This window comes from Belonocnema kinseyi, chromosome 3, assembly GCF_010883055.1.
Source record: "Belonocnema kinseyi isolate 2016_QV_RU_SX_M_011 chromosome 3, B_treatae_v1, whole genome shotgun sequence".
Taxonomy (NCBI): domain Eukaryota; kingdom Metazoa; phylum Arthropoda; class Insecta; order Hymenoptera; family Cynipidae; genus Belonocnema; species Belonocnema kinseyi.
Window position 1 is genome coordinate 150,132,878 of NC_046659.1, and position 14,814 is coordinate 150,147,691.

At 21.0% G+C, this 14,814-nt stretch overlaps 1 protein-coding gene across 1 annotated transcript in view; it reads right to left on the bottom strand.

The window, feature by feature from the left end:
- Positions 1–14,814, bottom strand: part of LOC117168931 (dnaJ homolog subfamily C member 9) — an 82,723-nt gene that overhangs the window by 61,020 nt on the left and 6,889 nt on the right. The window contains exons 2-3 of the mRNA XM_033354916.1: positions 13,956–14,270; positions 477–643 (exon numbers count right to left, since the gene is read on the bottom strand). Coding sequence (XP_033210807.1) covers positions 477–643; positions 13,956–14,270 — 482 coding nt within the window. The remainder of the gene's footprint in view (positions 1–476; positions 644–13,955; positions 14,271–14,814) is intronic.

The window sequence follows — 14,814 nt, forward strand, 5'->3', positions numbered from 1 at the left end:
TGAATTCTTACAGTTTATCTGATATTTGTCTTTTTCTTAAATTTTCTTTTAAAAATTGTTAAATAAAAAATTCGTTATAAAATACTAAATTAATAAGACTTTGAAATAATGAAGATTATGAAAGTTCCAGTCATTTTTTCAAGAAACCAGGACTTTTCCAGATTTATTAAAGCCCTTTTGAAAATTCCATAACTTTTCCAAGTCTGCCAGATTTTCCAGGTATTCTAGCAGCCCTCGAAATCCTCGGAAATTCTACAAAATGCATCATCCTAAAATATTTCAAATTGAAAGCTCCTGAAAATACCTTAAAATATTTTAAAAATACCCTAAAATCTTTAAAAATCTCTTCTAATTATTGAAACTTATAAACAATTTTTCGGAACATTTAAAATTACCCTAAAATATTTCAAAATAATTCAGAAATAGGTGTATTAACTCATAAGTCACCTTAAATTTATGAGAAAGAAAAGACTCACCTTTCGCTTTCGTCGTTGCTTTTTCTTTTCATCTTCTTCGGTGAAGGATTTATATTCTGGTACTTCACCCTGAGCTATCAAATCTTCGATTATCGCATGCAGACGCGGTTCTTCGTCACAATTTGTAAAAGGAACTGCTTCCAGAATATAGTCCATGTCTCCTTTGCCTTAAAAAGAGCACACGAAAATGTTCGATAATAACTTAAAATACAAGAGGAAATTGAAATAATTTCAAGTTTTTAATTAATTTTAAATATTTTTAAAACTTCTATGTATCTCTTAAAATTACTCAAATTTTTGCAATTATAGAAATCGATTATAGAAATAAATCCTTATAGTGTGGATCTTTGAAAATTTAGACAACAAGAGTGTTTACATAAATTTTGAAGAAAAAAAATACTGGTAATTCCAGGATTTCTAGGTACCTCAAGTTTTTTTACAGAGATAATTTGTGTCAGACTACGAAGAAATTTAAATATTACGCCTGTTTTAAAACAATTGATTTGGAATATTAATACAGTTTCGCAATTTTATTATAAATCATGTTTTTATCATTTTTATCATTTTATCATGGTTCGCAAACATTTTTACCGGTCACTGAAATTTAAAAAAAAAATAGAACTGTTAAATTTTGAACTTTTGAAATTGAATTTTTTTTATTAAAAAATATTGTATTCAAATGCTTAATAATTTACGCGTATAAAATTGAAGGTACTAACATTTTTCAATATAAAAAAAATATAAATCCACGTTATCATTTTCAATCCTCTAAATTGAAAAATCAATCAATGAATTTGAAAATTTTCAAAATTATATAATTTTTAGGAATTTTAAGCTAGAGGCATCAAATATTTGAAAATTGAAACATTTTTAACTGAGCACTTCTTAAATTAGAAATTCAATTACTTTATTTCAAAATCTTGAGAAATCTATAAGTTGTTTTAAAATTACTGTAAATTAAAAATTATTTTGGACATTTTTTCAGAACTTCTAAATATCTGTCAAAATTAATTGAATTTTTTCTGCAATTTTCAGAAAACCCTGCAAATTTGAGAAAATTTCTTTGCAATTTGGATTTATAAATAACAATTCAACATTTATTATCTGTAGGCGAAATTGTGAAAAGCTTTAAAAGAATAAAAACAGTTTCTTAAGATTCTTAGGGAAATTAAAAATAAGTTTTAATTTTGAAAAATTATTTTCAGAGAATATTTAAAAAGTTTTTCAAAGATTTAAACAAAATTGTCAAAAAAGATTCTAGAAGATTTTAAGAACATTTCTAAAATTTGCGTGATAATTTTTAATTTGTTTAAAATTCCTAAATATATCTTAAAATTACTCAAATTTTTTCTGAAAATGTTCAATTGTAAATTATACACCAAAATTTAAAAAATTCACTTACAAATTAAGCATTTTTTGAAATTTTAACGATTCCAGGTTTTCTATAGCAAACAATTCAGTTAAAGATTCTTTACTTTAAAATATTTTGTTTCAATTCACTTGTCTTAAATAAAAATTCAAATATTGCCAAATATTCAATAATTAATCTTTTTTTCAATTAAAAATTTGTCAAATCATTTTTGTTCACCTTTTATTACTTAAAGTAAAGATAAATTTTTAAAAATTATTTATTTATTAAATAAAATTTTTTTTTATCCACAATTTCCAAAATCAAAGACAAATTTGTAAAATTCCTGGTAAAAAAAATTCACTGTCATTTCCCGGCCTCAAAAAATTCCCGGTTTTCCGGGTCCAGCAGCCACGCTGGAGAAATAAAAATTTTCCAGGTTTTCTTTTTTACATCAAATAATGAAATAAACATTTATCACACATGTAAAAAATGAGCCATTTAATTTTTTTTTTGGCCAAAAATTTCTTAAGAACGTCGAATCGTAAATAAAGAAATTCTTAATTTTTTTGCGAACATGAGTCGTCTTTGTGATATCTTTAGTAATATTTTTAAATCTTTGTAATGTCTTTGAAATCATTGAAATCTTTGTGAACTCTTTCTTTAATCTTTGTTCGCGAAATCTTTTGTGTTTGTTTAAAATCAAAATTGTGAATAATAAAAAAAATAAAAATGAATTTTTAATTGAACTGATGAACCTTTAAACAAGAAAATTATATTTTTAACAAAATCGTTTCATTTTTTAACCAAAAGAAAATAAATTTTCTACAAAACACGTGAATATTTAACTAAAAAGATGAATTTACCAAGAAATACAATAGAATAATTGAAATGTTAGAAAAATTAATATTCAGCCAAAGATATAATGTCTTAACACAGAAGATTAATTTTTAACACAATACTTTAATTTTCAATCAAATAAATAAATTTTTCAAAGAATTTTGAATTTAATACTTAAATATTCAACCAAAAAGATGAACTTTTAAAGAATACATTAATTTTCAACCAAATATTTGAATATGCTACAACAAGAGACGGATTTTCAACAAAATACTAGATTTTTCACTAAAAAAGTTAGATTTTTAACTAAAGAAGATACATTTTCATCAAAAAATGCAATATTTAAATTTTCATTTAAAAAAATGAATTTAAAAAAATAATTTTCTTCACATTAGTTGAATTTTTTACCAAAAAGAAAATAAATTTTCGACAAAATACGTGAATCTTCAGCTGAAAAGATAAATTAAAAAAAAATACAATAGAATAACTGAAATGTTAAAAAAATTTATTTTCAACGCAAAATATAAGTTTTCAACCAAGAAGAGTAATTTTTAACAAAATACATTAATTTTTAACTAAATATTTAAATATTCTACAACAAAAGGCAAATTTTCATGAAAATACTAGATTTTTCACCAAAAAAAGTTGAGTTTTCACTGAAGAAGATATATTTTCATTGAAAAATGCAATATTTAAATTTTCATTGAAAAAATGGATTAAAAAAATAAAATTTTCAACAAAATTTTAGCTTTTTAATCCAAAAAGTTGATTTTTAAACTAAACAAGATGCATTTTCGATTAAAAATGCAATACTTAAATTTTCATTTAAAAATAGGTTAAAAAAAAATGTTTCACAAAATAGTTAAATATTGGAAAAAATGTTTTCAACCAAAATTGTGAATCATAAAAAAATGAATTTTTAATTGAAATGATGAATCTTTAAACAATAAATTATATTTTTAACAAAAACAGTTCATTTTTTACCCGAAAGAAAACAAATACAATAGAATAATTGAAATGTTAGAGAAATTAATTTTTAGCCAAAAATATATATTTTTTTAACCAAGAAGATTAATTTTTAACAAAATACTTGAATTTTCAATCAAATAATTAAATTTTTTAAAGAATTTTAAATTTTAATTTTAACATTTTAAATTTTTTAATTTTTAAAAAAGTTGGATTTTCAACTAAAGAAGATACATTTTTATTAAGAAATGCAATATTTAAATTTTGATTTTAAAAAATAAAGGAAAAGCAATAATTTTTAACAAAAAAGTACATTTGCAACCAAAAAGTTTCTTGTTTAACCAAAAAAATTAATTTTCAACCAAATATTTGAATTTTTAAAGGAATTTTAAATTTAATATTTAAATTTTTAACGTAGAAACTAAATTTCCAACTAAATATTTGAATTTTGAAAGAAATTTTAAATCTAATATTTAAATTTTGACGAAAAAGATAAACTTGTAAAAAATACATTAATTTTTAACCAAATAATTGTATTTTTAAAAGAATTTCAAACATAATAATTAAATGTTTAACCAATGAGATGAATTTTTAACAAAATGCGTTAATTTTCAACCAAATAATTTTATTTTTAAAGGAATTTTAAATCTAATATTTAAATTTTCAACGAAAAAGATAAATTTTTAACAAAACATTTGAAAATAAAAATTTCATCACAATTTTTAACAAAATACTAGATTTTTTATTAACAAAGTTGATTTTTAAACTAAAAAAGATAAATTTTCATTAAAAAATGCAATATTTAAATTTTCATTTAAAAAAATGGACTGAAAAAAATTATTTTCATCAAAATAGTAGAATTTTTTACCCAGAAGAAAATAAATTCTCAAAAACAGATGAATTTTTCACCATGAAGATTAATATTCTGCCATGAGATATTAATTTCCAACAAAATACCCGATTTTTTGACCAAATAGTTGAATTTTGAACTGCAGAAGATAAATTTACAGCCAAAAATAGAATAGTTAAAATGTTAGAAAATTCAGTTTTAAAAATTAAAAATTCAAGACTTCCACTTTGAGTGCTTTAACTTACAGCTCAGTTTTTATTACTTAAAATGGAAACCACCCTGGATTTGAAATATTCAAGGTCAGATTTAAAAAATTGCAAAGAATTTGAAAAGATTGTAAAGGATTTGAAATGTTTTCGGGTGTTTTAAAATAGCCCAAGGAATTTTTTTTATTGGTTTCAGTAATTTAAAGGAATGTTAAAGGATTTAAAATATTGTTGGGTATTTTTAAAAATTCCATCGAATTTTTAAGAACTTTGAAAAGTTCCAATGCATTTCAAATGATTTGAAATATTTTAGGGTATTATTAAATATTCGAATTAATTTTTAATTGATTTCAGTAATTTTAATGGATTTAAAAGATTTTGAAATCTTTTTAAAGATTTCCAGAAACTTTGAATAGATTTTAATAGTTGGATATAATTATAAAATATTTTGGTGTATTTTTAAAAATTAAAAAAGATTTCAAAGGATTTTTCAAATATTTTAGAATCCTTTCAAATCATTAAAATCTATTCAAAGTTTCTTGCAATCTTTAAAAAAATTTCAAAATCTTTTAAATCCATTAAAATTACTGAAATCAATTAAAAATTAATTGGAATAATTAATAAAAATGTACCTTCTTTAGTTGAAAATTCAACATTGTTAGTGAAAAATCTAGTTTTTTCTTAAAAATTTTGATGAAAATTATTTTTGTAATCCATTTTTTAAATGAAAATTTAAATATTGACTTTTTTAATGAAAATGTTTCTTCTTTAGATAAAAATCTAACTTTTTTATTGAAAAATCTAGTATTTTGTTGAAAATTTGTCTCTTGTTGTAGACTATTCAAATATTTGGTTGAAAATTAATGTATTTCGTTAAAAATTAATCTTCTTGGATTCAAATATTTCATTAAAAATTTATCTTTTTCGTTGAAAATTTAAATATTAGATTTAAAATTCCTTTTAAAATAACATTATTTCATTGAAAATTAATGCACATATAATTTTAATGTTTTTAGTTAAAAATTGAACTATTATGTTTAAAATTCTTTTAAAAATACAATTATTTGACTGAAAATTAATGTATTTTTTAAAAAATTTATCTTTTTCGTTAAAATTTAAATATTAGATTTAAAATTCCTTTTAAAATACAATTATTTGGTTAAAAATTAATGTATTTTTTTAAAAATTTATCTTTTTCGTTAAAATTTAAATAATAGATTAAATTTTTTGTTTTAATTCAATAGATTTCAATAATTTCAAAGGATTCTAAAAGATTGTAGTGTTTTTAAAAATTCCAAGGAACTTCCAATAGATTTTAAGAATTTGAAAGAATTCTAAAAAATTTTAGGGTATTTTACAAGATTTTAAGGTTTCCAAAGATTCGAGGGATTTCATTAAATTTTACGGGATTTTGGAATATTTTAATGGATTTCAAAGAATTTATTTACAGGAATTGAGGGATTTCGTAGGGTTTCAAAAAAAAAAATTAATTTGAATTCTTTAGAATACTCTTCATTTGTTTTAATTCACTTGAATTCTTCTGAATTCGCTCAATTCTACTTAATTGAATGTATTTTTCTCGATTTCTTTTTAATTTTCGTTATATTGTTAAAATTCCTCTAAATTTACTTGAATTTTACTAAAATAAATCTAATGCTCACAGAAAATAAAAAAATTAGGTTTTTTCATTAATTTTTTTCTGCTAAAAATGTCAACAATTTGTTTAAAATTTTGTCTTGCTCTTGACCGAAAATCTTTCTTAATTGAAAATTTTACTTAGTCTTTTGACATCTTATCAAATGTGTTGAAACCTTTTGAAATCATGACAACTCTTTTAAATATTTTGACATGTTTGAAATCTGGTGTAATTTTTAAAAATATTTGAGAAATCTTTCGTAAATCTTTTGCAATCGTTTGAAATCTTGTCAAACATTTTTAAATCGTTTAAAATCTTTAAAATGGTTTGAAATCCTTGAAATCTGGCGTTAAAATCTTTGGAATTCTCGTTTTTTTTTTTAATCTTTAAGAATGTTTTATGAAATCTTTGAAACTTTTTTGAAATCTTTTGACATCTCCTAAAAAATTTTGAAGTAATTTCAAATCTTTGAAATGTTTTGAAATCTTTAAAATCTTTTGAAAGTGTTAAAATCTTTTTGCAATGTTCGAAATGTTTGTGAATTCGTTGGAATTATTTAAATTATTACAAATCTTAGCGAAATCTTTTGATATCTCGTAAAAAATTTTGAAATTGTTTAAAATCTTTAAACTTTTTTGTAATTTTTAAAATCTTCGGGGAATTTTTGTAAAAACTTTTTAATCTTTGTGAAATATTTTGAAATGCTTACAAAATCTTTCTTGAATCTTTGTTTGGAAAATCTTTTGTATTGGTATGAAGTCATTGAATTATTTGAAATATTTTGAAATCTTCTAAAATATTTTAAAACCTCTGGAAATCGTTTCAAATTTTTCAAATCTTTAAAAGTTATAAAATATTTGTGAAATTGCCGTGAAATCTTTATTGAAACCTGGCGTGCGCGCCTTTTTTAAATCTTTAACATTCGTGAAATCTTTATGAAATGTTCAAGATATTTAAAATATTTTGAAATCTTTAGAAATATTTTGTAACCTTTTGAAATCTGTGAAAAAAAATCAAGAAGAGTTCCAGATTTTCAAGGTTTTCAAGGTCACTAGACACCCTGTTAAATAATGCGGAAAAAATAATTATTTATGAATTTGCCTCTAAAATCCATGAATTTTATGAACAATTTAAGCCAATTTTTACTATATCTTCTTATACTTAAAATTCAGTGAATATTCAGGTAAAATTCGTGTGGAATTGTTCAATTTTTAGTAAAAAGTCAATTTCCAGTCACAGAAAAATTAATTTACAAAAATAATCATATTTTATCCATATGAATTTTCAATTACAATGATGCATCTTCTACCAAAAAAAAATTAATTTTTAACAAAAGAGTTTACCATTAAACCAATTATTTAAATTTTCATTTAAAAAAAAATGGATTCTGAACCAAAAATGTAGTAGTTGCTACTTCAACCAAAAAGGATTTTAATTTTTAATTTTTCAGTCAAGAAAATGACAAAATTTCATACAAATTTTTGACATTTTTAGCAGAAAAAAAATAATTAAAAACAGAAATCCATCACTTCTTGTGAATAAATTCTTGGAAGTCCATTAAAATATTCCAAAATCCCTTAAAATTTAATGATATTTTCTGAAATTTAGGAAAATTTATTAAAATACCCCAAGAGCTTTTAAAGCCCCTCATAATCATTGAAATCTTCGGGAATTTTTAAATTCCTCGAATCTTTAGAAACATTCAAATCTTGTAAAATACCCTAAAATATTTTAGAATTCTTTCAAATTATTAAAATCTATTGGAAGTTCCTTGAAATTTTTAAAAACACTACAATCTTTTAAAATCCTTTGAAATTATTCAAATCGATTCAAAGTTCTTTGGAATCTTGAATATTTGGAATCTTGGAAAATATTTGAAAAATCCTTTGAAATCACTTAAAACTTTTTAAAGCTCTTGAAAATTCCTTGTAATTTTTAAAAATACACTAAAATATTTTAGAATCCTTTCAAATCATTAAAATCTATTCAAAGTTTCTTGAAAACTTTAAAAAAATTTCAAAATCTTTTAAATCCATTAAAATTACTGAAATCAATTAAAATGAATTGGAATATTTAATAAAAATTACTTGAAATATTTAAAAATACCCGAAAATATTTGAAATCCTTTACAATCTTTTGAAATTCCTTGCAATTTTTTTAATCTGACCTTGAAAATTTCAAAGTATTTTTTAAAAAATTTGAATGAAAATTATTTTTTTTTAATCCATTTTTAAAAATAAAAATTTAGATATTGTATTTTCTAATAAAAATGTACCTTCTTTAGTTGAAAATTCAACTTTGTTAGTGAAAAATCTAGTTTTTTGTTTAAAATGTTGTTGAAAATTATTTTTGTAATCCATTTTTTTAAATGAAAATTTAAATATTGACTTTTTTAATGAAAATGTTTCTTCTTTGGTTGAAAGTGCAACTTTTTTATTGAAAAATCTAGTATTTTGTTGAAAATTTGTCTCATGTTGTAGAATATTCAAATATTTGGTTGAAAGTTAATGTATTTCCTTAAAAAATTAATCTTTTTGGATTGAAATATTTCGTTAAAAATTTATCTTTTTCGTTGAAAATTTAAATATTAGATTTAAAATTCCTTTAAAAATTCAAATATTTGGTTGAAAATTAATGTATTTTGTCAAAAATTTATCTTTTTGGTTAAAAATTTAAATATTAGATTTAAAATTCCTTTAAAAATTCAAATATATGATTTAAAATTAATGTATTTTGTTAAAAATGTTTCTTTTTCGTTAAAAATGTCAATATTAGATTTAAAATTCCTTTGAAAATTCAAATATTTGGTTGAAAATTAATGTATTTTGTTAAAAATGTATATTTTTCGTTAAAAATTTCAATAATAGATTTATAATTCCTTTGAAAATTCAAATGTTTATTAAAAATTTATCTTTTTCGTTAAAAATGTCAATATTAGATTTAAAATTCCTTTGAAAATTCAAATATTTGGTTGAAAATTAATGTATTTTGTTAAAAATTAATCTCACTGGTTAAAAATTTAATTATTATGCTTAAAATTCTTTTAAAAATACAATTATTTGTCTGAAAATTAATGTACTCTGTAAAAAATTTATCTTTATCGTTAAAAATTTCAATAATAGATTTAAAACTCCTTTGAAAATTCAAATATTTTGTTAAAAATTTATCTATTTCGTTGAACATTGAAATATTAGATTTAAAATTCCTTTGAAAATAAAATTATTTGGTTGAAAATTAATGCATTTTGTTAGAAATTATTCTCATTGGTTAAAAATTTAATTATTATGTTCAAAATTCTTTTAAAAATACAATTATTTGGCTGAAAATTAATGTATTTTGTTAAAAATGTATCTTTTTCGTTAAAAGTTTCAATAATAGATTTAAAATTCCTTTAAAAATTCAAATATTTGGTTGAAAATTAATTTTTTTGGTTAAATATGCAACTTTTTGGTTGCAAATGTACTTTTTTGTTAAAAATTATTGTTTTCGTTTATTTTTTAAAACGAAAATTTAAATATAGCATTTTTTAATGAAAATGTATCTTCTTTAGTTGAAAATTCATCTTTTTCGGTGAAAAATCTAATATGTTGTTTTAAAAAGTCCATCTTTTTCGTTGAAAATTTAACTATTAAATTTAAAATTTCTCTAAAAATTCAAGTTTTTTGTTGAAATTGAATATATTTTGTTAAAAATTCATTTTTTCGTTGAAAATTTAACTATTAGATTTATAATTCCTTTAAAATTTCAAATATTTGGTTGAAAATTAATGTATTTTGTTAGAAATGAATCTTTTTGGTGGAAAATTTATCTTTTTAGTTGAAAATTAATTTTCCTAAAATTTCAATTGTTCTATTTTTAGTTGCAAATTTTTATACATTTTTTTTATATTAATTTTTGTTCTGTTGATGATTCATAATATTGGTTGGAAACTTTTTTTCAATATTGAACTATTTTGTTCAAAATTATGTTTTTTTTTAATCTATTTTTTCAAATGAAAATTTAGATATTACACTTTGAATTGAAAATATACCTTCTTTAGTTGAAAATTCAACTTTTTGGGTGAAAGATCTATTATTTTATTAAAAATTCAGCTCTTGTTGTAGAATTTAAAAATATTCGGTTGAAAATTAATGTACTTTGTTAAGAATTCATCTTTTTCGTTGAAAAATTAATTGTTAGATTTAAAATTTCTTTAAAAATTTTAAGATTTGTTTGAAAATTAATGTATTTTGTTAAAAATTAATCTTCTTAATTGAAAACTTTTCTTTTTAGTTGAAAATTAATTTTCCCAACATTTAAATTATTATATTTTGTTGTAAATTTATATCTTTAGTAAAAAATTCAAGTCTTTTGTCGCAAATTCGTCTTTTTTGTTATAAAATCCAACGAAATCGTTAAAAATTAATTGTTTTGGTTAAACATGCAACTTTTTGGTTGAAAAATCATATCTTTGCTTGAAAATTTAACTTTTTTGTTTGATAATTCGTCTTTTTAGTTGAAAATTAAATTTTTTTTAACTAGAAATTTAATAATTCCATTCTTCCATGAACATTTGTTTTTTTTTTTTTTTTAGTTGAAAATTAATTAATTTGGTTAAATTCAGTTATTTTTGTAGAAAATTAATATTTTCGGATAGAAAAATTAACTATCAGTTTTATAATTTCTTTAAAAATTTAAATATTTGGTTGAAACAAATGTATTTTGTTAAAAATTAATCTTTTTGGTGGAAAATTTATGTTTTGAGTAGAAAATTAATTTTTTAATATTTCAATTATTCTCTTTTTTATTGTACATTTATATTTTTAGTATAAGATTCACGAGTTTTGTAACAAAAATTGTATTTTTTTTTCTCAAATAATTCAACGATTTTTTTTTAATTAATTTTTTTGGTTAAAGATTCTTTTTAGTTAAAAATTCATTTGTGTTTTGTTATTGATTCATAATTTTGTTTAAGAACCTTCTTTTTAAATATTTAATTATTTTGTTGAAAATTATTATTTTTTCCAACTAATTTTTTTAATGGAAATTTATATATTACATTTTTAATTGAAAATGTATCTTCTTTAGTTAAAAATTCAACTTTTTGGGTGAAAAATCTAGCATTTTGTCGAAAATGCATCGTATTGCTTGAAAATTTAACTATAAGATTTAAAATTCATTTAAAAATGCAATTATTTGGTTGAAAATTAATGCATTTTGTTGAAAATTCATCTTTTTGGCTGAAAATTAATGTATTTTGTTAAAAATTAATCTTCTGGGTTTACAAATTATGATTTTGGTTGAAAATTAATTTTTCTGAAAATTAAATTATTCTATTGTATTTTTTTGTCAATTTATTTTTTTAGTTTAAGATTGGCATGTTCTGTAGAAAATTTATTTTCTTTTTGGTAAAAAATTCAACTATTTTGATGAAAATTATTCTTTTTTCAATTTATTTTTTTAAATGTAAATTTAAATATTGCATTTTTAATCCAAAATGCATCTTCTTTAGTTTAAAAATCAAATTTTTGGGTGAAAAATGTAGTGTTTGGTTGAAAATTAATGTATTTTGTTAAAAATTTATCTTTTTCGTTAAAAATTTAAATATTAGATTCAAAATTCCTTTAAGAATTCAAATATTTAGTTGAAAATTAATTAATTTTCTTAAAAATTCATCTTTTTGGCTGAAAATTAATGTATTTTGTTAAAACTTAATCTTCTTGGTTAAAAAATTATATTTTTGGTTAAAAACTAATTTTTCTAACATTTCAATTATTCTATTCTAGATTTATTTGCTTTTGGGTAAAAAATGAAAATATTTGGTTAAAAATATAATTTTTTTGGTCAAAGATTCATCAGTTCAATTAAAAATTTATTTATATATTTTGGATGATTCACAATTTTGGTTGAAAACCTTTTTTTTCAATATTTAACTATTTTGTTGAAAATGATTTTTTTTTCATCTATCTTAAAATTAAAATTTAAATATTGCATTTATAATCGAAAATGCATCTTCTTTAATTCAAGAATCAACTTTTTGGGTGAAAAATCTAATATTTTCATGAAAATTTGAATCTTGTAGAATATTCCAATATTTGGTTGAAAATTAATGTTTTTTGTTAAAAATTTATCTTCTTGGTGAAAAATTTATCTCTTTAGTTGAAAATTAATTTTCCTAACATTTCAATTATTTTATTTTTAGTTGCAAATTTATATTTTTTAATTTTAAATTCACATATTTTGTTTAAAAAAAAATTTGGAAAAATTAAAAGATTTTTTTTGGGCGAAAGATCTATTATTTTATTGAAAATTCAGCTCTTGTTGTACAATTTAAAAATATTTGGTTGCAAATTTACATTTTTAGTTTAAGATTTCACGAGTTTTGCAAAAAAAAAAGTTTTCTTTTTTATAAAAAATTTAACAATTTTGTTGAAAATTCATTTTTTTGGTTAAAGATTCATTTTAGTTAAAAATTCAACTTTTTGGGTAAAAAATCTAGTATTTTCTTGAAAAATCATCGTATTGGTTGAAAATTTAACTATTAGATTTAAAATTCCTTTAAAAATGCAAATATTTGGTTGGAATTGAATGTATTTTATTAAAAATTCTTTTTCTTTCTTTGTTTTGTTCAAAATTAACTAGTTTGGTTGAAAATTGAACTATTAAGTTAAAAATTCCTTTAAAAAATCAAATATTTGGTTGAAAATTAATTTTTCGAACATTTCAATTATTCTATTTTTTACTGTAAATTTATATTTTTAGTTTAAAATTCACGTATTTTGTTTGAATATTAGTTTTTTAGTTAAAAATTAAATTTTTTTAACTGAAAATTTAATAACTTCATTCTTGCTTGATAATTTACCTTTTTCAGTTGAAAATTCTGTTATTTCGGTAGAAAATGAATATTGTTGGATTGAAAATTCAAATTTTTTGTTAAAAATTCATATTTTCGGGTTGAAAATTCAAGTTTAAAAAAGATTTTTTTCTTCTCGCTGGTTAAAAATTCCTCGTTTTTTTATTTAAAATTAGTCTTACGATTAAAAATTGAGAAAGGTCAGGGAAAATAAAAAATTGTTCATCAATGTCAGAGAATTTTAAAATTGGGATTTTGTAGCAACCCTGGTTTTCGATTTTTTTCGAGATTATATTAGTTCTCTGTGCTTCTAGCATTTTTTTAAAATTAAAGATTATGTAAAAAAGAATTTCTAAAAATTGAAGCATAACTTTTTTTTCTATAATATTTGTTTTTGCGAAATTGGCTGAAAACATTTCCGAAAATTCTCATAAATTCTCAATTCTAGAGTTTAGAAAAAAAGTAAATTTTTTTAAAATAAATGAATCTTGAACTAAAATGATTAATCTACAATTTAAAAAAATGCATTTTTAACCAAATTGTTTAATTTTCTTCCCAAAAGAAGACACATTTTCAAACAAAACGAATTTTCTTCAGAAAAGAATGGAATTTTCAATAAAAAATTTGCAGTCAAGGAAGAAAAAAAGTTGATCCAAATTGTTAAATTCCTCTCCCAAAAAAGAGGAATATTCTGCGAAATAGATGAGTTTTCGAGCCGGAAATTGTGGAAAATTATACGAAGAAGTTGAAAAATATTTTTCCGAGTCCTGATATCGAATCAATTTGAGAAATTCTACTAACTATCAGTGTATGCTCTTTTTAGGTCCTTTATCTCGGCTTCGGATCCTTTGTAATTATCTTCATAATCCTTGATGTCTTTGACGGTGATCGGCTTGAAAAGTGAACGCCAATAATCAGACCAATTTCGCATCACGACTTCATCGCTCTCTTCGTCGAATTGCCCAGTCTCATCGTATATTTTTCGCTTATCATTGTCGCTTAAAATTGAATGAATTCTGCCAAGAACCTTAAATTTTTCAGTGGCTTCAACTTTAACATCCTCTTCGACCCGGTCGGGATGCACGAGCAGAGATAATTTGTGGTATGCTTTCTTCACTGAAAAATTAGGAAAATAAAATATTTTCCTGGTGAGTGAAATTTTTAAAATCGAACACTAAATCTAAAAATTGTTCCATGTGAAGTAATAAAAACTGAACTGCAAATGACAGCACTTGAAGTGAAACTCTTGAATTTTAAACTTTGAAAGTTGAAGTTTAAAAGTTGTTTTATTCAACAATTTTTTATTCAAAATCTCAATAATTTATACGTTTACAGGCTGTCTGCTCAAATCCTAGAAAAAAATTCCCTGACAATTCCAGTTTTTTTCCGGGTATCTCAAGTTGTTTTCCAGGTTTAATTTTCCATAGTATTTTACATTCTTATATTTCAAATTTAGCGCATATTTAGATCATATTAATTCCCGTATTAAGGGCATGTGACACAACTAAATACCTATATTACCGACCACAGTTTTTCAGTTCACTGAATGTTTTTTTTTAACCTGAGAACTTTTTTTGTAAATAAAATATCGAGCTGAAACTTTGGAAAATGTATTAGAGTGCAATAAAGTACGTTTAGGTACTGCATTTTGGTAGAAACT